We start from the raw sequence: 23,130 nt of genomic DNA, 5'->3' as shown, positions 1-23,130 counted from the left end.
GGTATAACAGTTGATACTAATGACATTCCAGATCTTCATGTCCATTCCAGATAGAAACAAGAGAAAAACTATGATAGAGGACTTGGTGGTCTTGGTACGAGGAGGTGCGAGTGAGCACATCACCACCTTGGCTTACAAGGAGTTGCCCACAGCTGAGCTGATGCAGGAGTGGGGAGATGCTGTGCAGTACAACCCAGCGATCATCAAAGTCAAGGTACAAGTGACTGCCCAACCCCTCCTACTTTTATACACAGCAGTTTCTGAGGACCTGTGATGAGTTGTAGTATGATAGATGGAAAACCTTCACATATATGGACACGTACCTTATAGCAGAAAATAAATCTAGGACAAACCAGTTAGACTCTGGAGCCAAATACAATAGTGCACATGTGTAATTCCAACTACTTGGATGACAGAGGTAGGTGGATCTGAGGCTAGCACAGGCAAAAATGTGAGACGATATCCAAAAAGCTAACTAAAGCAAAAAAAAAAACTAAAAAAAAATTGTTTTTTCTAACTTACCAGAGAATCACTCATGTATTTATTTAAGCATTCGGATGTTCAGCTAACAAGTAGTTGTTGAGTTCTTGCTAAAATGCAGAAAGGAAGACAAAAGGAGAAGCCAGAATGAAGAATAAAGTGTATATGTGCATTTCTGTCTTATAGGACAGAAAGAAACGTGGTGATAATAACTAATAGATTTGGAGCATGCACAGTGTTCATGACACTCTTCCAGGGGCTCAGAGAATATGATTCTTTCTCAGATCTTTGCAATGGTCTACAAGTTAAGTATGCTTACCTCCTTTTGTGGCTGACACAAATCAAGGATCAGAAAGGCCTTATCCATCTCTAGCTGCTCAAGAGTATCCATTAGGTCCAGACAAGAGACTTTGACATCTTCCCTGCCCTCTAGATTCTCCTGTGGGCTTGGTGTGAATAGAAAATAATGATCCTAGCCACCTGTCACCTATACAAGAGAAGCCCTGCAACCTTAAATGGAAAGGATGCTTGTTAGAACAGGACTGTCAGGCACATCAGCAGTGGTAGGTGCTTTCCATGGGGATTTCTCCATGGTGCCCACAGCATACCTTACACTGTTCTCCTCTTACCAGTGTCTGTGCAGTCATTGATTAGCCATTGTCCACCCCCTCCCCTGAGAGTCCTCTTTGCAGTCAAGGAGGAGGAATGAGAGGCTGGAGCTTGACGAGAGACTATTACCCTGACCCTGACAAGTTTCCACAGGATTTTTATTTGTGTGTCAAATGCATAGTTTCTGCAGAACAAGAAGGCTGTCATTCAAATCCTCTCCAGTCTTACTTAGTAGTGACAGTCAGGGCACAGTTTCTGGCAGTTACAGAGGAATAAAGTCAGGCGTGAGATGCAAGTACCTCCAGAGAAATCTGGGCTTGCCTGGTGCCACGGTGACACTACTTGGCATCACAACTGGGCATGGGAGAGAACGGAGAGTTGAAGGAAAATAAGTTCCTTTATAGTGAGATATCATACCTGATCTGGGAGCATTATTGTGCTTTCCTAAGTACCAGGACTTTCAAGGCCTAGCATGTGACATGATGCAGATTGTGATGGAGAATCGAATGTTTTCAGGAGCACAGCAGTAATATGAGGGTGGAATTGATATTCCTCCAGTGCTGTTCTTTCTACTAAGGATTGCTTTTGTTATTTGGGGTCTTTTATTGTTCCATATGAATTTTTGGATTGCTTCTTCTATTTCATTGAAGAATTTGGTTGCGATATTGATAGGTATCGCATTGAATTTGTAGATAGCCTTTGGCAATATTGCCATTTTCACGATGTTGATCCTCCCAATCCAGGATCATGGGAGGTTTTTCCACTTGCTTAGTAACCCTGATGTCCCTCAGTAGATGAGTGGATCAAGAAAATGTGATAGATAGATAGATAGATAGATAGATAGATAGATAGATAGATAGATAGACAGACAGACATACAATGGAATTCTATGCCTCCATCAGAAAGAATGATATTATTGCCCCATTTGTTATGAAATGGAAAGACTTGGAAAAAATTATATTAAATGAAGTAAGCCAGGCCCAAAGAAACATAGATCCCATGGTTTACCTTGTTTGCAATGTCTAGTACATGTTTACAACAAATAGAGAAGGTCAAAGGCTATGTACATAAGACCACATGAGATAATGATAAGCAAAATGTACCCCAAGACAGGGAGGGACACAGGGTTTTCTTTTTCTTTCTTGCTATTGTTTTTAATGCACTTATAATCCGCTATGTGATTCTTTTGTTTCTTTCAAGTTCTTCCCCCACGGTATAATCCATTTTCACTGTATTTGATTCCGGTGTTCTGCATCTTGTATATACATGTTTGTAATTTGGAGAGGGGAAGGGGTATAGTGGAATGCAGGTTGACCCATGGTGATGAGGAGATATACAGGACACTATGTTAAAAATGAACTTTACAATGTTGGTGGGAAGGAGGGAGGAGTTGGGGAGGTGGGGAGGGAAGTGATGGTGGGGGAAAATCAGAGGAGGGGGTAACAGTGTTCAATAGGAAATGTACTCATTACCTTACTCATGTAACTGTCACCCCTCTGTACAGTATCTTTACACTAAAAAAGATGAGGGTGTAGAAGGGTTATATACATCTCTAGTTTTCTCATCTGAGTTGCAAACACATACTCTGGTGATGCCTGTTTCATATATTCTTTCTGGTCAGAGAAAACTACAGATGTCTTTCCATTATCTCAGAATCATTTCTTGCTGCAGAGCCAGCTACCTTACCAGATGGCTTGAGTGACAATTGATTTTTCAGCATACCAGAGCCCACGAGATAAGCAATTCTTAAACGCAAAGAGTGTTCGTTAATGCCCGAGTACATTGATAAATCTTTAAGATCAAGATCTGAGTCATGATTCTCTAGATGCCAGGTAGACAAGGAAGGAGGTCACAGAAGAATGCATTCACACTACTCACTTCCCACAGAGGAAAGTGGCTCCTGGTGCAAAGACAAGTTAGAAAGAGTAATGGACAGAGAAAGAGAGATTTGAACACAAAAGATAGAAATCATGTTCAGGATGCAGAAAATGAGCACATGTCTATAAAATAGAAGTAAATTTTAGAATGCCTTTGCTTTGTGACTAGAATAAAATAGAGGAAAATGAAGAATCTATGAAATAACAAACAGAAGCGGAGATGTTTGGACACTGATCAGATGAAAAGAAGTGGCTGAATACAAGGAACTGAAAGCACAATGGCAGAATTAAAACTTACAGTGGAAACTATAAAGAACAGAATTGACACTGCAGAAAATTGAGTCAGTGATGTGGAAGGTGCTATAAAAATGTTCCTATAATGTAGAAACAAAAGACAAAGAGATTAAAACAATGACAGGACAGAAATATGATGGATAGAGTACAGAGGTGGAAGTCTAAAACACAAAGACTTCTCTCAGAGGAAAAGGCAAGATTAAATGTGAAGACACATTCATCAAGTGCATAAATGGAGAAACTTCCCCAAGCTGATGATACAAAATAAACAGTTCATGGAAAACTAGGCAAAAGGACTGAGAAGCAAAATCAGATTACAACACCTACTTGTGAAATGATCATTTGGAGGAATAACTATATCCCACTAGAACAAAAATCACACTGGTCTCAGAACTCTTTGCCATGAAATGTCTAAAGATAATGGAGTGTCAACTGTTGGGTCGAGAAGACTCTGGCCTGGTAAGATACATGGTTAGTGAGTCAAGAATTCCAAAGAGATTTTGACATAATAAAGGAGTCACCAAAAAGGAATACCACCCAGGCACTTTTGACCCATGCCTATAATCCTAGTTACTCAGGAAGATAAGATATAAGGGTCAACCAGCCCAGGGAGATAAGTCTATGAGACTCTTACCTCCAACTAACCACCAAAAATGCCAGAAGTAGAGATGTGGCTCAAGTGGTAAAGCACCAGCCATGCGGAATATTAAAAAAAACATGCAAAAGCAGAAGGCCTTGAGTTCAAGCCCCACTACTGACACAACACGGAGGAGGAATAGGGGGACTGTGGTAATGAATAATGCTCACAAATAGGTCAGGGAAGTTTCGGGCCTGCTACAAAGAAAGAACTCCTGACTATCATTAACTTAGTTTCTCAATCACATTGTCTAAGAAATATTGGTCAAAAGGCTTTGCTCCCTATGATCACTCAGGAATTCAGACAAGGAACTTTTTCTTGTCCTCAAATCTTGGATATTCCCCAGAGATAATCAAATGCAACAAGTCATCTCATTCTGCTTTGAAAGCATCAGCTTAGAAGTGACCAGCTTTTGCTTACCTCTCTCTGATTGGAACGCATTGCAAAACTGTCTTCATGGAGGCAGCCCTACTATGTGCAAATCTGCCTTTAGTAAGCTGCAGCCCTACTGTGTAAAACTGTCTTGAATGACCTGCAACTTTACCATGGGTTCAGAAGGGAGTAAAAAGTGGATCTATTTGGTAAGCAGTAGTAATGACTACAATAGCTTTCTGAATGCAAGTTACTACAAACCAAAGAAGCCTTAAGACTGGAGTAGGCAGAAAAGCAATGTCATGTCTCAACTGTTAGATCCCCCTGCAAAATACAGTCTGACTTTCAAGCAAGAAAACAATGAGTTAAATTAAATGGCAGATACTTCATAATAATCAGAATAATTATGCTAGAAATAAGATCCTTAATATATGAGGAATAACACAATTTATTAGAAAGATACACTCTCAAAGGACATAGAAAACCCTCAGTTGGTTAATATGTAAAGCATATTAATTAGGGGTTGGTATGCAAAACACCTGATGACTAGTATGGGTATTTTTTAGATGTAAGTATTTAGGGTAAGGTATGGAAGAATGAAGATAAGGAAAGGAGGGAAAAGGGGAGAGAGGGAGGAAGACAGGGAGAAATGGGGGGAAACAGCAAAACCAAAGAACAGTCATGCACCATAATAGCTTAAATTATAAAGGGAGCACCACTGTAGCTTGCCAATTTTCAGAACCCTGGATTGGAGACTGGCAATGGGACAAATCAAGCCATTCTCTCAATAGTCTTCATCCAGCTATAGGAAAATACAGTCTTTGGTTTAGAATCCTGACAATGCTGTTTTGTGAGTTGTGTGGCCCGAGTTAAGTGACTTACCTTCACCTGAAAAGGCTGTGAATAATTTCTATCCTGTGAGGATATCACAGGGTAAAACTTCCATGCAGGTCCTAGAGTATGGAGTGTATGTGGGGCGGGCAGGGGGGTTGGGGGGGGTAGGGAGGGTGTGCTGACTCTCTGTAGGAAGATACCATAGTGGCTAAAGGCAGCTTGGAGGAGCAACAGTGGCCTGTTGGAGGAGCTCTTCATTGGTATAAAGCAACCCCTGCCCACCTCCGCCCCTCTCCCCCTGCTCTCCCTCCCCATGTGTGGCCAGCAAGCTGGATGGTTCTACAAACAGCCTGTGGATCAATTCATTGACCACAAACCGGTGAGACAATGGGACCACCAAGGGGCCTTGCTTTGCCCACTGGAGCGAAGGTCAGCATCAGATGCATTAAGAAATGGAAGCAATTTTCTTCCCACTGGAGGCTTCTATTAGGCATGATTGCCTGCATTTAGACAGACCCTAAACTCTCCAGGGCTGGATTAGGGCAGGATCACAAACAAAATCTGGACAGGAACCTGGCTCTGGAGCTTGAGTCAAGAAGAACAGAACATGTAAATCTACCTCTTTGTACAATGGCTTGTTTGTCTTCCCAGCACCAATCGCGCACTGCCTTGTCCCTGAGTGACTTGCCCCTGTGGTTTCTGCTACTCTACACCAAACAGCCATACCATCTTCTTCGTACCTGGTGCCATTGTCCTACTGAGGTCTCTGGACCCCTTCATCTGCCTATTCTCTATCCCTAAACTAGGGGCTGTAGAAACACAGAGCTGAAGGGCACATAGCCCTGAGGCCTGGCTTCTAGAGGCTTACAGTTTAAACAGCAAAGAAAAAAAACAGAATTCTGCACTGAGGAAAATATGAAAATATGATCACCAGAACAGAGAAATGTCCAACCAGAACCATATCAAATTAGCAGTCTGTCCAGCATCTTAACGGAAAGGTGTTGGTTCAGGAAGGATTTCTTGTTGGGGACTGTTACCTGATGTGATTAATTCTAATAGATTTGAAAGGGGAGCAGTGTGGGAACAACAATGCTAAAGTACTTTCAAAGAGCTGCTGAAAAAAACTCACCTCCTCGTCTCACCAGACAGATTAAGCATCCACTCCTCTGTTCATCTCACCTGTTTGCTGTTTATGTGCCAACACCACACAGTACAAAGCCTCCTCGACTTCCTTTGTTCTGAGGACCCAGTCAGAATAGGAAATATCCAAAGTTAAAACCACATTGGATACACTTAGATCACAGGTGGCTCCCCTCATTGGCACAGGGCTGCGATCTGCATCTCTGTCCTCACTGCCCAGCATTTCAAGAGAACATCACCTGACATGTGCTTTACATGGGAAATGGTCAAAATGCAAAGTACAACTTCTATTGAATACAAACCACTTTCACACTTTCATCAAGTTGAAAATCTTAAGTCCTGCTAGAGGCTGTCTGTTATCACCTATTTGTCTCTGTCTGTAATTTCTGAGTTTCCTAAGAGCCAGGTTTCTGTGTTGTTCACTATTTACACTTCATGCTTAGCACTTCATAGGTATTCAGCATGTGTTAACCTGAACTTGAATGAGCTAATTGTGTGATGTAGATAGAGACAGAAGGGAGAGAGCGCATCCACATGTAGGCTATGGCCTTACAGCAGTTGCACAGGTATCCTCCATGCTTTGGCCTCTGTCCATCCTGTGTAACCTTGTTTTAGGCCATTGGGTGATGAATAATGTCTCTTAAAAGACATGTCTTTTCTCCCTTGCCAGGCAGAGCCCCTGTATGAATTGGTGACAGCCACCGATTTTGCCTACTCCAGCACTGTGCGGCAGAACATGAAGCGGGCTCTGGAGGAGTTCCAGAGAGAAGCCAGTGCCTGCCTTTGTGCCCCCTGCCAAGGCAATGGAGTCCCTGTCCTGAAAGGTACCACTTCTAGGCCACTGTGGTCCATTAGCAAAGCCATCATCTGGAGGATGTTGTCTCTGGCCCAAGTGTTTGCCCACTTTTGTTTCCCCAAAAGTAAGAATGTAGCCAGTTTGCTGTCAGGAACCACAGGCTCCAGCCCCAAGGGACACGGAAGGTGACAACTGAATCTAGCTGAAATCTGGAACCAGGCCAAGAGTAGGTGGTCTGCCACAAGGATGGGGTTAGGCTCAGGAAATTTCTCCTAGATAAAGAAAAGGACAGAGCGAGGCAAAACCTCTTTACATAGGCCCTGATCAATATGCAGTGAGATCTGTAGGTGTTAGTAAAGAATGGACCATGATTGACTGATTAACTTCAAGGGCTATGTCTGGGTCATTAGGAAGGGAGGGCCTTAGAATCTCAAGTTTCCATGTTGATGGGCTGGCAAGACACTGAGGAAGAATTTAGTCAAGCAAACATTGCACTCTGAACATCAGACACCTCTGGTTATAGTTAATCTAAACCCAGAGAGCAAGCTGGATGCAGGATACAACTCACACAGGAACAAAAAGCCCTGAAGAAGTATTCACAAGAGAAAACACACTCTCAGCGACAAAGATTCCAGTGGCTAGAGTGGCATGGTTTCTCAGACCAGATGAATATGAGCAAAGCACATAGTAAGGGAAGAGTAAGGTGTTGAGATTCCTACATCAGCTCAGGGACCCCTGCATGAGGGTCAATTCATTGGCATCTTATCGTCACGTGAGCACAAGATTTCCATCTAGAGTGGCCAAAATCCCTCTTGTCTTGCAAATAAAAAAAATTAGACCTAAAAGCAGGTGTCCACCTGAGGCTGTAGAATGTGGTCAGAGAGAATATACAGAGCCAGAGGCAAATGTTCTGGGATCTGACCATTCACTGACAATCTCGTAAAAGAGATACTTGGTGAACAGACGAAAGTAGCTCCAGTGGGGGAAATTGTAAGTTAGCATAAGGAATTACTCCTGCAGGCTTCAAGTTGGCCAAAGGCAAGGTGAGACATCGGAATCTGAGTTTCCCACCCCTATATAGGTATTCAAGCCAAGGCAGACAGTTACTTACAGAGAATGATGATTGCTCTCAATAACTGCTAACTATAACCTCTGACCTTGGGAGATTATAAACATGGGTTGAGTGTCAGCCAAGAACTGACGTTCCTCAGAAGTTCCCCATAATTCCCTTTTAATGGCAAACAAAGCAAAAACAAGAGAAAAACACTATCATTTCATAATTCAAGGACCCTCAAGAAAGGAGTAGGTGTTTGGGGCATTGAATGTAGTTATTGCAAACCCTCCATCTGTTTGCTCTGTGTAAACCTGGTAGCAATGCTGGAACGGGGCCTGAGCTCTGAGATCTTCACTCTACATCCTTATTTTACACTCTGTCTGTCTGGTGTCCTCAGGATCCCGCTGTGACTGCATCTGCCCTGTCGGTTTCCAAGGCCTGGCCTGTGAGCTCACCTATCGGACAGGTAGAGTTTTCAAATTGGTTGAAAAAGGGAACTCCAGGGGAAGTGCAGAGAATAATCCAAAAGCAGAACAAGGTAGGATATAGAATAGGAGGCTGGACACCCTACAACTTGAGATCCATCCTGACTCCTTTTGTATTTCATGATTTTCAACAAAATTCTTCATGGCACAGGACTGCCAATATATGACATGTGTCTTTTCTTTGAGGTTATTGTGGAACACTTATACTCATTGTCTACTTAGGAAACTCCTATGTAGCCTTCAAAATCCAGGGCAAAAAATAAATCTGGATCAGATATCCTCTTTCCATAAATTTTCTAGCCCTCCAAGTATAATTGGTTTGTTCCTGTCGGTGCCCACAGGACTTCAAAGGTATATCCATCACAGTTGCTCACACACTGTGTTTTCTCTCCCCTAGGACAAGTCGGAGAATAAATTTCTTTCCCAGTTCTCTAATTCTTTTTCTTTTGGTCGGTTGTGGGGCTTGAACTCTGGGCCTGGGCACTGTCCCTCAGTAATACCTCTTGAGCAATAGAGCTGCTTCCTCTCTCAAATTCTTTAGACAGGTTACTATCTAAGAATTCTCAACCTGATATTCCTCCCTCACTTTCATTCCTTTGGTGACTGCTGATAACCTTAAAATGGACATGGTTGCCCTGATTGTGGTAGTGTACACCTATAATCCCAGCATAGAAGAGGCAGACAGAAGAATCATGAATTACAGGCCAGCCTGTAAGGACAAAGTGAGACCTTGTCTCAAAGCAGAACATACAAACAAACAAAAACCCATAGCACCTGCAATGAGAAGAATAAAGATTTCTTGGGCATTTGATTATGTGCCAAGCACTTTGGTGAGTGCATATGCTCAAAGTAAGTTCTAATTCCATCTCTGTCATTTAATAACCAGGGTCTTAAGCAAGATGCTCATCCTCTGTTGTACCTCAGCTTCTGCATCTGTGAAGATCTTCCCATTAATTACCTTATAGGTTTAGCTTGAACTCATAAAGAGGAATGTGAAGTACTTAAGTGATACTGAATACATTGCAAAAGAAAAATAAATACTGATTCATTTTGCTTTAGGGGGCATTGTTGCTCTGTATTTTAGATATGTTAAATTCTTTAATCATTGTAACAACTCCATGAAGTGGATTCTCTTGATACTCCCTTCTGCATAATGAAAAAGGATCCATCAGTGCATTGCTGGCCATAGTGTTGAATCTAGGAACCCAGGATCAAGCCAGGGGGTCTGACTACACAATCTTTGATCTGAATGCTGGCCTGTGTTCCTGCCTTCCCAGTGAAGTGCTTTCAGCTGTTTGCTCTTTCTCCTCTTGACCCTCAACCAGGTTCCAAACAGGGATTACCCAGTGGATGTATGGAAACTATATACTCCAGCTATTTTATTTTTCAAATAGGGAGTCCCAGAGACAGAAAGCAATTTCCTCAGTATTACACTGCATGACACATCAGGATGGAAGTGAATGGTTTTCAGCTAGCCTCATTAATAGTCAAAGAGTCCTGAAGTACCAGACAAGTACCAAGGATTAGAGAACACCAGTGGTCCTATCACCTTGTTTAAACATGTCACACTCACAGTACATGACACAGCTCTCCTTTTTAAACTGAGAGGAAGGAATCACACAGTATCCTATATTTGGGAAGTATCTAAGCTGGAAAACATTCATCTAACCAGGAAATATGTGTTCACTGAGGGCTGAGGGCTGAGATTGAGTCCCTATCATCACAGAGGGAACACTGTAAATGGAAAGTTCAGCATCATTCAAACTGTCCCTCAAATGCATTTTAAAGTTTTAATAGAAACAACTGCTACATAATGCTCTGAGGATTTAAAATTTGGAAATTATAGATCAAGGAAGGTTTCCTCATAGAAATACACTTTTGCAGGAGATATGGAAGGCTAAGAGGGTTGGACTATGAAAATAGGGATAGAAGAGCAGACTGGTCAAGGCAAACAGCCTAGGAAAATGCCCAGGGGTAGAAGGCAGTGTGGCAACTACAATAGCCAGAAAAGTAAGCTCTCTTGGCTTATTCTGCCACCCAACTCCATAGAGCACGCGTATACAATAAGAGCCAATCCACGTTTGTTTACCTTCTTTCTCATAGACGTCCCCATCGATGGACAGTGGAATTGCTGGTCTGACTGGACTCCATGCTCTGGAGGACGTAAAACAAGACAAAGGCAGTGTAGCAATCCATCTCCTCAAAATGGGGGCAGGCCCTGCTCAGGCCCTGCATCAGAGATCCTGGACTGTTAAGGAGAGGAGCACTTGGAGCAGCTGACCCAACTGTGGGCTTTGTACAGCATGGGCTACGGACCTCACCCACTCAGGCCAGCTCTCTACACAGCAGTTCCCACCTGGGGTGGCACCAGACAGGAGGCAGGGCATTCACATGTGTAGAGATGGTAGTTCGTCAAGTGTGCATTCGTTTGAATAAACATGGGTTAAACTCCTAAATGCCTTACAAGGTAAAGCACTTCTGTGAACTTTACTTTTCCTAAGCTACAGTTTGCGTTTTTTTTTTTCTTTTTTGGCTATCTGTCTTCTTTATTTTTATTATCTTGAAGTCATTGTACAAAGGTGTTGCCATTTAACAAAGCATTTTATGAATGCAATATATCTTGATCAACGTCACTCCTTTCAATATTTTTACCCAACCCTCCCTACCCACTCCTACCCTCTCTCTTCTTAATTTGTAGTGTATACATTAGATTCTTGTCTGCATTTCCCCGCTCTTCTCTTCTTCATTTGCCTCTTATTTTGTTAAACTTTGACTTTGCCTTTCTAATGAATTACGCTATTTGAGTTCTCCCTTGAAGCTAGCATAGTTCAGTTAATGCATTTATATACACTTGCATACTACCCAAAGTACTTAGTTATAAGTTTATAAGGTAAAACAAGTTTATAAGGGAAAACATGTCTCTCTGGGCCTGACTTACTTCACTTAACATAATTTGTTCCAAGTCTTTCCATTTCTTTACAAATGGTACAATATCATTCTTTCTAATGAATGAGTCGAATTCCATTTTGTGTACAGACCACATTTTCTTGTTCCATTCACCCAGTGAAGGGCATCTGGCTGATTCCATTTGTTGGTATGGTGAAGAGTGCTGCAATACAATTTTACACTACCAACAAAAAACTAAAACTGAGTACCACCCATTATGTAGGCCTACCATCTAGCAGTGATGGAGACATAGTAGGCCTCCAATAAGAAGTCAGCATGTGAACGGTAAGTTGTTCTTATTTTGACAAGCACACAGTCTTGCTCAGTAATGCCAGGCAAGGATCTTACTGTGTGCCAGCCATTGTCCATATGTAGATTCACCCCCAGGCTCATGGTGAAGTTTGAAGCAGGCTCCATGATCAGCACTGTTCAACAGTTAGGGAAAACAGGCTTAGAAACACTTCTGTGACTTGTTCAAGGTTACACAGGAAGTGGCAAAACCAGGCTGGAAACTCAAGCCCTGGACTTTTAAATTCTTCACTGGAACATTCTTACCTCTCAGTAAATAAGTACTAGAATATCAGATGACTTTTTTCATTAAATAAAATGCAGCAGAGGTTAGCGTATGTGCACACACATGTGTACGTGCACGTATGGTAGCACATGATTGACAGCCCTCCACCTGCTGCTTTCCCAGGAGTGTGGATTTGGGTCTCTTGGTTCCTTCCACACTGAACAAGGGAGAAGTGCAGTTGTCTGCATTGGAATGGAGCAGCAGAGACAGAAATGTGAGTGGATGCCAAGCAGGGTCCTGAGCTGCAGCCAAAGGTGAGGAAGCCGATCACTGCACAAGAGGAACTTTTGAAGAAAAAAGGGAGAAGGTGATGGAGACCGGGAGAGGAATAATGTAACACATCACAGGGCATGCCACGTAGGTGACTGTGAGTAATGAGCAAGGTGGCCATCCCTCCGTGTCCCTCAGGGGCTTGCCTGTGAGTTCCACAGGCACTTTGCTTTGTGCAAATGTATTTGGGCCAGGGAGAGCTACAAGAGGAAAATTAGATAACAATTGATCTTTACGTTACCAAATATCCTTTTTTAATTTTACACTGACAAGTGTTTTAAGTCTTGTGTCTCTCATTCATTCCATTCTGTTAGAACATCCTGTAAGGTGTTCTTTTGCTCCTGGTCACTCCTCATTGAAGAACCTCAGGCCACTTTGTGGAAGTACAATTGACTGGGACACATTGTAGTTATTCCAGCCCAGCTAGCTCTCTGGCATGGGCTCCACAGAACAATCCTAGGAAGCAGCTATGGTTTACTGCCCAGGGGTGGGGCACTGCAGCCAGGGTGCTGATTCTGTCTGCCTTCCACCTCCCCAGCATTCTTGTATCCCCTGCAATGGAACTGATGGGTCTGGGCCCTTGTTTAGCTTGATATTATTGCTGTACTGTCTGCTGTTATTTCAACAGGCTAATCCAATAATGTTTTATCTCTTTCATTATCCGGATGCCGTATAATTTTCTTGAGTTATAATCTATCTTCTTTTAAGATTCCCCAGAGACAAGAAAAGAGCAGTTCTGTCTTTCATTGACGGGAGAGTCCCATGAAGCCGACACGAGCACATTGAAGCCAGAGAGCTCTGCCAAATTAAATTCTGAATCTCAATCACAGACACCGCTTCTAATGGGAAATTTGAGTTGATTATGGAGATGACAGCCCAGGTTCACGTTTATTGCATTTAGCAGAAATTGTTTATCCTATTAAATATGGTCTTGACGGAGAGACGATTGAATTGAGGAGTACCGGGGAATACCCTGGTGACGCCCAGGCACTGCTAAACTGTGTAATAATTATATTCTTATTTGTGGGCTGAACTTCCCCCATGTGAACTTTTTTTTTTTTGCAGACAAATGCATTTAGGAGAGGCTGAAACGGAATGTGAGAATTAAGCAAAATAAAGGTACACTGTGTCCATCAGAAAGAATGACATTGCCCCATTTGTTAGGAAATGGAAAAACTTGGAAAAAAATTATATTAAGTGAAGTAAGCCAGGCCCAAAGAAACATAGGTCCCATGGTTTCCCTTATTTGCAATATCTAGTATATGCATGAGTCAAGCGGAAAAGGTCAGATAATATGATGTCAGGAAAATGAACCCTTAGATATGTATTTTAATGTTTTTTTTTCTTTCATGCATGTGTTTCTAATGCATTTATAAGATTATCTCTTTGTTGCTTTGTATGTCCCTCCCCCACAGTATAACCCCTGCTTTCACTATATTTGATGTCAGTATAACTTGTGGAGGAGATGGGGAAAAACCAGTTGTTTAAGGATACAGGTGGACCTGTTGCAACAATGAGAAGTACAAGTTGTCATGTCCAAAACGAGCTTTACAACCTCGGTGCGGGGAGGGGGGGTATGAGGGGGAAGGAGAAGGATTGGGATTGGGGGGGAGGGGGGAGGCTGGGAAGGGACATGAAGGGTAAACAAAAGGAGGAGGCTGCAATGCTTGGTAAGAAATGTACGCATTATCCTGCCCATGTAATTGTAACCCCTCTGTACAGTATGTTCACAAATAAAATAAAATTAAAAAAAAAAAAGGTACACTGTGATGTTGGAAAGTCTTGGCAACTGTAGCTCACGCTGGTGTACCTGTGAGGAGCTGCTGAACCCAAGGGGCAGAGGCCAAGCAGTGGGGTGTTGGCAGTAGTCCTGGATCTGTGAATGCAGCAACAAGAGTACCTGGATGGGGAAGGGAGACACCTACATTCTAAAGAATGAATTTGAAATGCCGTGCACGCCTCCGCACAGTTAATGTCATGGCGGATGGCTTCCCGTGTGACCTTGGGCTAATAATAGGACTTCTATGGGAAGGATTATTATGATCAGTTTAACAACAGTAGCAATAACAGTAGTTGCCGATTATAGAGTGCCTCCCAGATTGTGAAGTCTTTTACATTATCTCATTTAATTTTTATCTGCATTTGATGGGGTAGCTATTTGTGCAATCATTGGAAGACAGGGAGAGAAAGCTTCAAACAGAAACCCAGTCCTTAATAAGAATAAGATAACTATGGAAAGCAAGAAGGGATGCTGAGGACAGGAGGAAAAGCTCCTGCTGGCAGAGGATCCAGAGAGAAACAAAAGCCACCAATATCTTAAAAGAGAAGACTGGCCTGCACCAGACATTTACAGATAAGCACTCAGGAGAGACTGTGCACAAAGACCTTGGGACACCAGGGGCACTGGAGCTGGTCCTGCTGCTCTTTGCTGGAGAAATGGTGTGACTGTGGGACCTTGTACACAGCAGCCCCGGGGTTGTCCTCTTCCTAATTCATCTTCCTTCATTCCATAAAGAAAGGATTAGCTACAGTTTGGATCTGGAAGGTCCAAAAAGGTCCATCTATGTATTAAAGGCTTGATCCCCAGAGTTCTGCTATTGGAAGGTGGTAAAAGCCTTTAAGAGGTGGAGCCTAATGGGAAAATTTACGTCACTGGGGGCAGGCCCTCCAAGGGGATTCTGGGACTTTGAACTCTTCCTTACTCCATTCCCTAGCTGCCATCAGGTAAGTAGCTTTGCTCTACCGTGTGCTCCCAACCTATAATAAGCTACCTCACCACAAGTCCAAAAGCAACAGGGGCAGCTGGCCATGGGCTGACATATCTGAAGCTGGGTATCAAAATAAAGCATTTTTTTCTTTATAAGTTGTCTATCTCTGGTATTTTTTATCTTTTCTAATGCTTTTATTATTTTTATGGTGAAAATACAGTACAGAGGGATTACAATTACATGAGCAAGGTAATGAGTACATTTCTTATCAAGCATGTTTGCCTCCTCCTTTGTTTCCCTTTCCCATCCCTTCCTGTCTCCCCATCCCCCCATGCCAAAGTTGTAAAGTTGGTTTTTCGACATAACAACTTGTACATCTCATTGTTGCAATGGGTCCACCTGTATCCCTATTTAAACGATTTGTTTTTTCCCTTCCCCTCCACAAATTATACCAACATCAAATACAGTGAAAACGGGTTATACCGTGGAGGAGGAACATACAAAGCAACAAAGAAATCATCTTATAGATACGGTAGAAACAATAGCAAAAAAGAAAAAATCATTTGAATCCTTAACTTGTGGTTCATTTTGCCTAATATCATCTTATCTGACCTTTTCTGCTTGACTCAGGCATATACTAGCTATTGCATGGGAAACCATGGGACCTATGTTTCTTTGGGCCTGGCTTACTTCATTTAATATAATGTTTTTCCAAGTCTTTCCATGTCCTAATAAATAGGGCAATGTCATTCTTTCTGATAGAGGCATAGAATTCCATTGTGTATATATACCACATTTTCTTAATCCATTCATTTACTGAGGGGTATCTGGGTTGGTTCCATATCTTAGCTCTGGTGAATAATGCTGCAGTAAACAGTTGTGCTGGTAGCTTTAGTATGGTCTTGTTTGTGATCATTTGGATAAATGCCCCAACGTGGGATTGCTGGGTCATAGGAGAGCTCTATGTGGAGTCTTTTGAGGAACCTCCACACTACTTTCCAAAGTAGTTGAACAAGTTTACACTCCCACCAACAATGCGGTAAGGTTCCCTTCTGTCCATGTCCCCTCCAGTATCTGTTGTTATTAGAGTTCTTGATTATAGCCATTCTAACTAGGGTGAGGTGGTATCTCAATGTTGTTTTGATTTGCATTTCTTTTATGGCTAGGGAGGTTGAGTATTTCTTCATGTGTCTATTGGCCATCCTTCTTTCCGCTTCAGAGAAGTTTTTCTTTAAGTCTTTAGCCCACTTATTTATTGGACAGTTGTTTCTTTGAGGATTTGTGGTTGGGGGATTTAATTTTTTGAGTTCTGGATATATTTGGGATATGTATCTCTGGTATTTTTGTTACAGTATTGAAAGCTGCCTGACACAGAATAGTTCCCATCTCCCTTGGTACTTTCTTCATCAAAATACTCATGATCATATGAAACACAAATGTGTTTTTATTTTTCAGACTGCAGATATCCGCAATAGCATGTCTAGTCACCAAAGCTTCTAGACACTGTGTGGAAAGGTACCCTTTTATTATCTCTTATTTCTTTTCAAATACAATATTTTTGAAAGATAGGACAGGGCTCTGATATATCCCAACGACTGAATATACTTCCGGGGATTAGGAGATCATCAATAAATAAATTTTGCATGAATTAATGAAATAATGACAAGGGGTGAGTGAAACAGAGGGGAGATTTTCCTTTGGTGGCAAAAAATATCACAGAATTAATGCACATAATGACATAGGCATGGTGAGACTTAGAGCAAAGCAACCGAAAGACAGTGGTACCCTCCACAGCAGAAAAGGAGGGCCACTTTCAGCTGACTTTGTGGGCAGCAAAATAAAGGGAAGAGGTACAACTGAATGTCATGAAGGGGCCTGGAGTGCATGTTTCAAGGAGGTGTTGGTGACACCCCTTGAAGGCAGCAATCTCTGGGAAAATTTTAGAAAAGAGGAGAACAAAAACTCTATAATCATGATCAGGTAAACCTGACAAACACATCCAGAGATAGATGAAAGAGCAAAACCATGGCTTTGGAGAGAGAGAGAGAGAGAGAGAGAGAGAGAGAGAGAGAGAGAGAGAGAGAGAGAGAGAGAGAGAGAGAGAGAGAGAGAGAGAGAGAGAGAGAGAGAGAGAGAGAGAGAGAGACCAAGAATTTATTTAAGGCCTACTCAGTTTGTGGTAGATGCAAGAGTATCTTTAAAAATTAAATGCTGCCACATGCTGGCGGCTCAGACCTGTAATCCTAACTACTCAGGAGGCTGAGATCTGAGAATCACAGTTCAAAGCCAACCCAGGCAAGAAAGTCCGAGACTCTTATCTCCAATAAAACACTCAGAAAACAGGAAGTGGCACTGTGACTCAAGTGGTAGAGTTGAAGAGCTGAGGGACAGTGCCCAGGCCCAAAGTTCAAGCCCCACAACTGAGAAAAAATAAACAAAATAAAATAAAATAAAATGCCCTCTAACATTCTGCCTCAGCCTTGGTTTACTCATCTCTAGCTTAATTTTACACCTAGAATGCCTACCTAAAACCTAACAGCAACATATTGGAATAGTACATGGTAGGTCTGTGATACCTTGCTATTGACTGAAGGCATTTTTCCATACAGCATTTTTTACTTTGACAAGCCACATTCAGAATCTGAGAAATTCAGATGCTTCAGGGTCTATTTTTCACATCAGCAAAGGCAGTGTACAAACTTTTCCTCCTAATCCTCCTTCACTTCCTCCTCCTCCTCCTCCTCCTTCATTCCCTCCTCCTCCTTCACTTCCTCCTCCTCCTCCTCCTTTTTCGTCAGCTATGGGGCTTGAACTCAGGGCCTGGGCACTGTCCCTGTGATTTTTTGCTCAAGGCCAGTCCTCTAGCATTTTGAACCATAGCACCACTTCTGGCTTTTCTGGTGGTTAACTGGAGGTAAGCGTCTCATGAACATTCCTGCCTGGCCTGGCTTCAGACTGCAATCCTCAAATCTCACCTCCTGAGTAGCTAGGATTACAGGTGTGAGCCAACAGTGCCCAGCATCAAGCATTGGTTATTTCTTTGCTTGCTTTTCTTTCTTTCTTTCTTTCTTTCTTGCTTTCTTTCTTGCTTTCTTGCTTTCTTGCTTGCTTGCTTGCTTGCTTGCTTGCTTGCTTTCTCTTTCTTCTTTTACTTTTTTTCCCAACAACGAAGCCCAGCATAGCACCTCTAAACATGCACTGTCAAGTCACAGTGAAGCCATTTGAAGTACAGTTCTGTAACTTATTGCTGAGTGGCTCCAAGCAAGTTATTTACCTGTCTGGGCCTCCACTTCCTCACTTGCAGGAAGTGGTTGGTGATAGTGTCACCCTCCTGGGGCAGGTCAGCATCTTGTGAACTCCTTTTTGTAATTAGCCCTGTTGTTGGCATTATCTCCATAGATTCCCAAAACATCATCAGGAACCCCTGGTCATTGGGGTTGTGTAAAAATTTAAAGCTGCTCAAAAGACATTTCAATGCAAAACTCACTGTAACATATGAGAACAAGAAGAAATACAATAATTTAGCTCCTAGGAAATGTCTTAATAAAGGACATAGAGGGCTTTTTCTATCCCAAGCACTAGGTTATTCTGAGAAAATGTAACAGCATAATAACTAATATTTGCAGAGGGCATTACCAATTACAAAGAACTTTCATATACCTAATCCAGCTTAATCCTCTCAATGCCTGCAAGAGGATGGATTTATTATCTGCCTTTGACAGGTGATGAGACAGAGCCTCAGAGACACAGGTCTCTCCCCAGACCACACAGCTGGAAATCAGCCAAGCTGGGTCCAAGGACTGCGGTGGCTGCTGTCCTTGGGTCTCTCACTCTAGCAGAAGAGATTCTGGCTTCATTTGAGTAGGTGCTCACATGCCCTCCTTGTATAAAAAAAAAAGATCAAAGCTGCTTTCCTTGACCTGGATGGAAAAAAATGTAAGGATAAGTACTTCATGTCAAGAATATGAGTAATAATTGAAAACGTAGAAATAGATGTATATCCTTCAAACCAACAAGGTAAAATAGAAAAGAAAAAATGTATTCCTAATAGAAACAGAAAAAAATGACAGGGGGTAAGGAAATAAACAGCCTGTGTATCAGAAAACACCAAATAAACTGTTAGAATACGTCAATGGTATTAGCATTGGTGATCTCTATGGATGGACTAGCAATCACTCACAGTGGTACAGACAACAGACAGACCAGGTAGTTTGGAGATCTCCACAGCAGATGGACAAAGGGGTAAGACCCAGTGCTATCGGATTTCTCACCATGTGGCTTTAGTTAAGTCACCTATTCTCATCAAAAAATCCAGCCATTCTTCCACAAGGCATTAACATGAGGATTAAATATAATCATGCACCAAAGATGAGCTCAACCCAGTGTTCCGGGCATGAAGACTCGCTCAACTACCCTCCCATCCTCACACACTGACCCAAATAGCTCTGCCTACTTTCTGCTTCTTTTACCTACACAGCAATTGTTTCGTTAGTTATATGGAGGGTGCATTTTATAGGAGGTAAACAGAGAAGAAATTGTGAGGAATTCTCAAAGGACTGTAAAAGGAAGTCAAGTGGCTGGCCTGGCATTCACCTTTGAGCAAGAGGCCGCCTGAGAGCTCCTCACTCACGTTATCACCACTGGCTGCATCCACCGGTTATCTTGAGTCCACACCTTGCAACACCAGGTGTTCCTCCATCCATCACTGGCCATTGTCTGGAATCTGCTCCTCCTTCCTCCACCACCTCCTGCCAGATGACTCCTTGTTAATAAGCCAGTTTGTTCACATTCTGAAAGCAATCTGATTCTGGCCCCTTTTATCCTCAACACCACCCATCCATCAACTGCTTGCTCCACACGCTTGGTTAGGAAAATAGGAATGGGGGAGGGAGACACATAATAGATAAAACTTCTTAGCTGCTATCTTTAAAGAAATAGAATGGATAGATAGATCTGTCAGACATGAATCATGCCACAGGACACGCCAAGTCTGTTTGTTAAAAACAAGTTAGGATGGGAGGATTTATCTCACATTTTAAACTGTTAATGTAGAAGGGAAACATTTTCCTTTATCTCTCTCAGGGGAAAGAGGGAAATCCCAAGGCCATGAATGAAGAGTTTTTAACTTGATTTGATGATGTTCCCTTTGCTAAGGTGGAAATGGTGGGCTGAATTTATACAGCCTTCGGAAAGGCTGCAGGATACAGGAATCCTGGTGATTTCCTGAGGTCATCTCTCACACAATTCTTGCATGCTGGGAACAAAGCCCATTGTACTCTTTGCCTCTAGTACTGAACACAGAGAGAAAGAGAGAGAGAAAGGAAGAGAAGAGACAGAGAGTTTGACAGACAGACACAGAGACATAGAGACACAGAACATAATATGCACAGGAAAACTCCAACGTACTAAGTACTTAGGTTCTGGCTCTCTAAAGATAAACAGGAGTCCACATATACCCTGAAAGAAGTCACTGGAGGTGGGAGATAAATGAGAAAGCTATAGTGACAGGGCATGGAAAGTGTTGGAAAATAGCCATTGGATGTAGCAACCAATGAGAAGTGGAATCATGGGAAATGTTAGGGATTGGTTTTCTAGGTGCATAGACTCTTAACCTATGCCCTGAAAAGTGCTGGGGTAAGGATGGGTAAGGATGATTCTACCATTTAGACAGTGACTTGTACAAAGTCCTGGAGACTTTGTATGAATAGTCTGGGAGCATTTGGAGAACTAAATTGGACCTAGTTCTTTCATTCAACAATGATACACAAAAGATACAATACAAATATGAATACAGGGCACAGTAAGATTCTGCTAGAGCCTTGGGATCTATCCGTGAAAAGATTTCTGTTATTAATTCAGGAGGCCTGTCAGTTGGACTGCATAAAAAGGGTAGTTTCAACAACAAGCTTTTGTTTCTCATAATTCTGGAACCTGGAAGTCTAAGATTTAGATGCTGTCCCATCAGGCATTTGGGGGCAAATTTCTTCCGGGTTGGCAGATGACATCTTCCTGTTTGTGTCCTCCCTGACAGATGGCAGCCAGGAAGAAAATTCTCCTTATTCTTTTGTGCTACAATCACCCAATCCCAAAGGCCATCCTCCCTAGTATCATCCCATTTGGACTAGGATGTCAACATGTGAATTTGGTGGACAAAACATGATCTATAATGCCTCACAAGGAAAAAGAACAAAAAATAATATATAATCTCATATAATGATAAATGATATGAAAGAAAAATAGATGCGGAAGAGAGTAGGACTCTTCCTGTATTAGACAAGGACAGTATATGCCAGACAAAGGTTTTTCTTGGTGTATTTCCTACATGCATATATTGCATCCTAATAGACTACTATTGCTCTTTTTCCCTGTTCCCTTACCAAATTATTTAACAACTTTCAATGAGAATTTTTATGCCATTTTTATATTTAGACAGAATGTCTTGATACTTTTCACTCAGAGGTGAGTGTTGAGCAAAGGCTTGGATAACATTAGTATATGATTCTTAGGTGAGCTCTGTCCGGGATGAGCATTTCAAGCAGAGGAAAGAGTAAGTGCAAAGCCCCGAGTCTGGGCAGGGCCTAGCAAATCCTCACTTGCTAGACCCTGTATGTTAGCAGGACTCACTGAGAGGAAATGAAGTTGAGACAGAGCTGAGGGTTACTCTTAGAGGGTTTTGTCCCTCATATATAGGAACCAGACAGTTTTAGGACAGTGAACTTATAGTATCAGAAAAGAAATAAAAACAGGTGACACACTGGCCTCAGATCACAGATCACTCCCCTCCCTGACAAGTTGTATAGTTCATTTCCAACATAGTGTCAAGTGAGTATCATTGTTGTATTAGATCATCCTTTGTCATGCTGTTCCTGTGATTCCCTTTCCCTTCCATGGTACAATACAAGTTTTGAACTCAGTTTGAAATTCCCACCGTGTATTACAATTGTTTAGGGTGAAGAAACCCCCAGGGAATCACCAGATAAACAGAGAGGGTGCTGGGAAGTGGTTCTCTGTAGCTCTCCTGAAGATCCAGTGTTGGCTAGCCCCTAAGATGTCCTAGTGACCAAACCTGAAGTCCAGACTTGAGCATCCTCAGACTGACAAGGACCAGCACCAATGTCTAAGGAGCTGGGCAGAAACTGCCCCAGCCTATCTCATGGCTTTCCAGCTCTATTTACCTTACACAGCCATTTTCCATGTAATAAGGTGTCCCCTGAAATTATGTGCTGTGTGTAACTCCACTGGATTCTGAACTCCGCTTGCTGTCCATCCTCCTCCAGGTTGCCCACCCTGTCCCCACTGGCTGGGAGATTTTTTTTCCACATTCCACTGATCTTCTTGCTGAGCTTTGCAGACCTCTTTTAGAGGAATGTAAATGCTTCCAGGATTGGGAACACACCCAATACAGTCCTGAGGTTCTAGCACACAGGACTAGGCCTGACAGCAGAGCTTACCACCCAGCAGAATTCCTGTTTCTGATATGAAAGGGCACAGTATACATTTTCTTCACAGAAAAGGGATGCTCTTCTGCTAAGCATATCACATCTCCTTCCTCTCAAGGCGCTCATGGCTCCCCTTCGCCATCTCTCATTTCAGCAGTGTGGCTTTTGATGCCTACCCTTCCTTTCTCTCTGTCCATTTTCTTCACCCCAAAGGCATATGCTTCGGAAGAGATTCATTGAGTGCTCAACTCCTTAGATCTTTCTCTCTTTGAAAGAAATAAAAAAAAGAAGAAGAAAGCCTCTCCTTATTGCTTTTCTCTGTCATTAATTTACTTTCCAAAAGACACCTTGTCAAGCTGAAGATTATATCTTTAAACCATGTGTTTACACCCACTCCCTCTAAAACCTAAGATTATAGATCTCCTTCAAGGACCTAAGGGAAAATGTGCCTGGTGAGTTTTATGCCTTTGCTTTGTGGGAACAAATCACTGCTGGAGAAGGAAAGGCACTGATCCGGTAAAGGGTTGCTACTTTAGAAATTGCTACTGCCGCTATATTTTAATTTCTAAAGTTGCCGACGGTGTAACATCCATCCGAGGAGCAGTTCCCAGCCTC

At 42.3% G+C, this 23,130-nt stretch overlaps 1 protein-coding gene across 1 annotated transcript in view; it reads left to right on the top strand.

Moving 5' to 3' along the window:
* C8b (complement C8 beta chain) overlaps positions 1–13,800 on the top strand; it is a 40,674-nt gene extending 26,874 nt beyond the window's left edge. Inside the window, exons 9-12 of the mRNA XM_069987142.1 lie at positions 51–214; positions 6,914–7,067; positions 8,491–8,559; positions 10,682–13,800. Coding sequence (XP_069843243.1) covers positions 51–214; positions 6,914–7,067; positions 8,491–8,559; positions 10,682–10,833 — 539 coding nt within the window. The 3' untranslated portion in view covers positions 10,834–13,800. The remainder of the gene's footprint in view (positions 1–50; positions 215–6,913; positions 7,068–8,490; positions 8,560–10,681) is intronic.
* Positions 13,801–23,130: the final 9,330 nt, after the last annotated feature.

Source organism: Dipodomys merriami, unplaced genomic scaffold, assembly GCF_024711535.1.
Source record: "Dipodomys merriami isolate MVZ:Mamm:240054 unplaced genomic scaffold, mDipMer1.0.p SCAF_34, whole genome shotgun sequence".
Classification (NCBI taxonomy): Eukaryota; Metazoa; Chordata; class Mammalia; order Rodentia; family Heteromyidae; genus Dipodomys; species Dipodomys merriami.
Note: the sequence above shows the minus strand (reverse complement) of the source record. Positions and strands in the feature narration are given on the sequence as shown.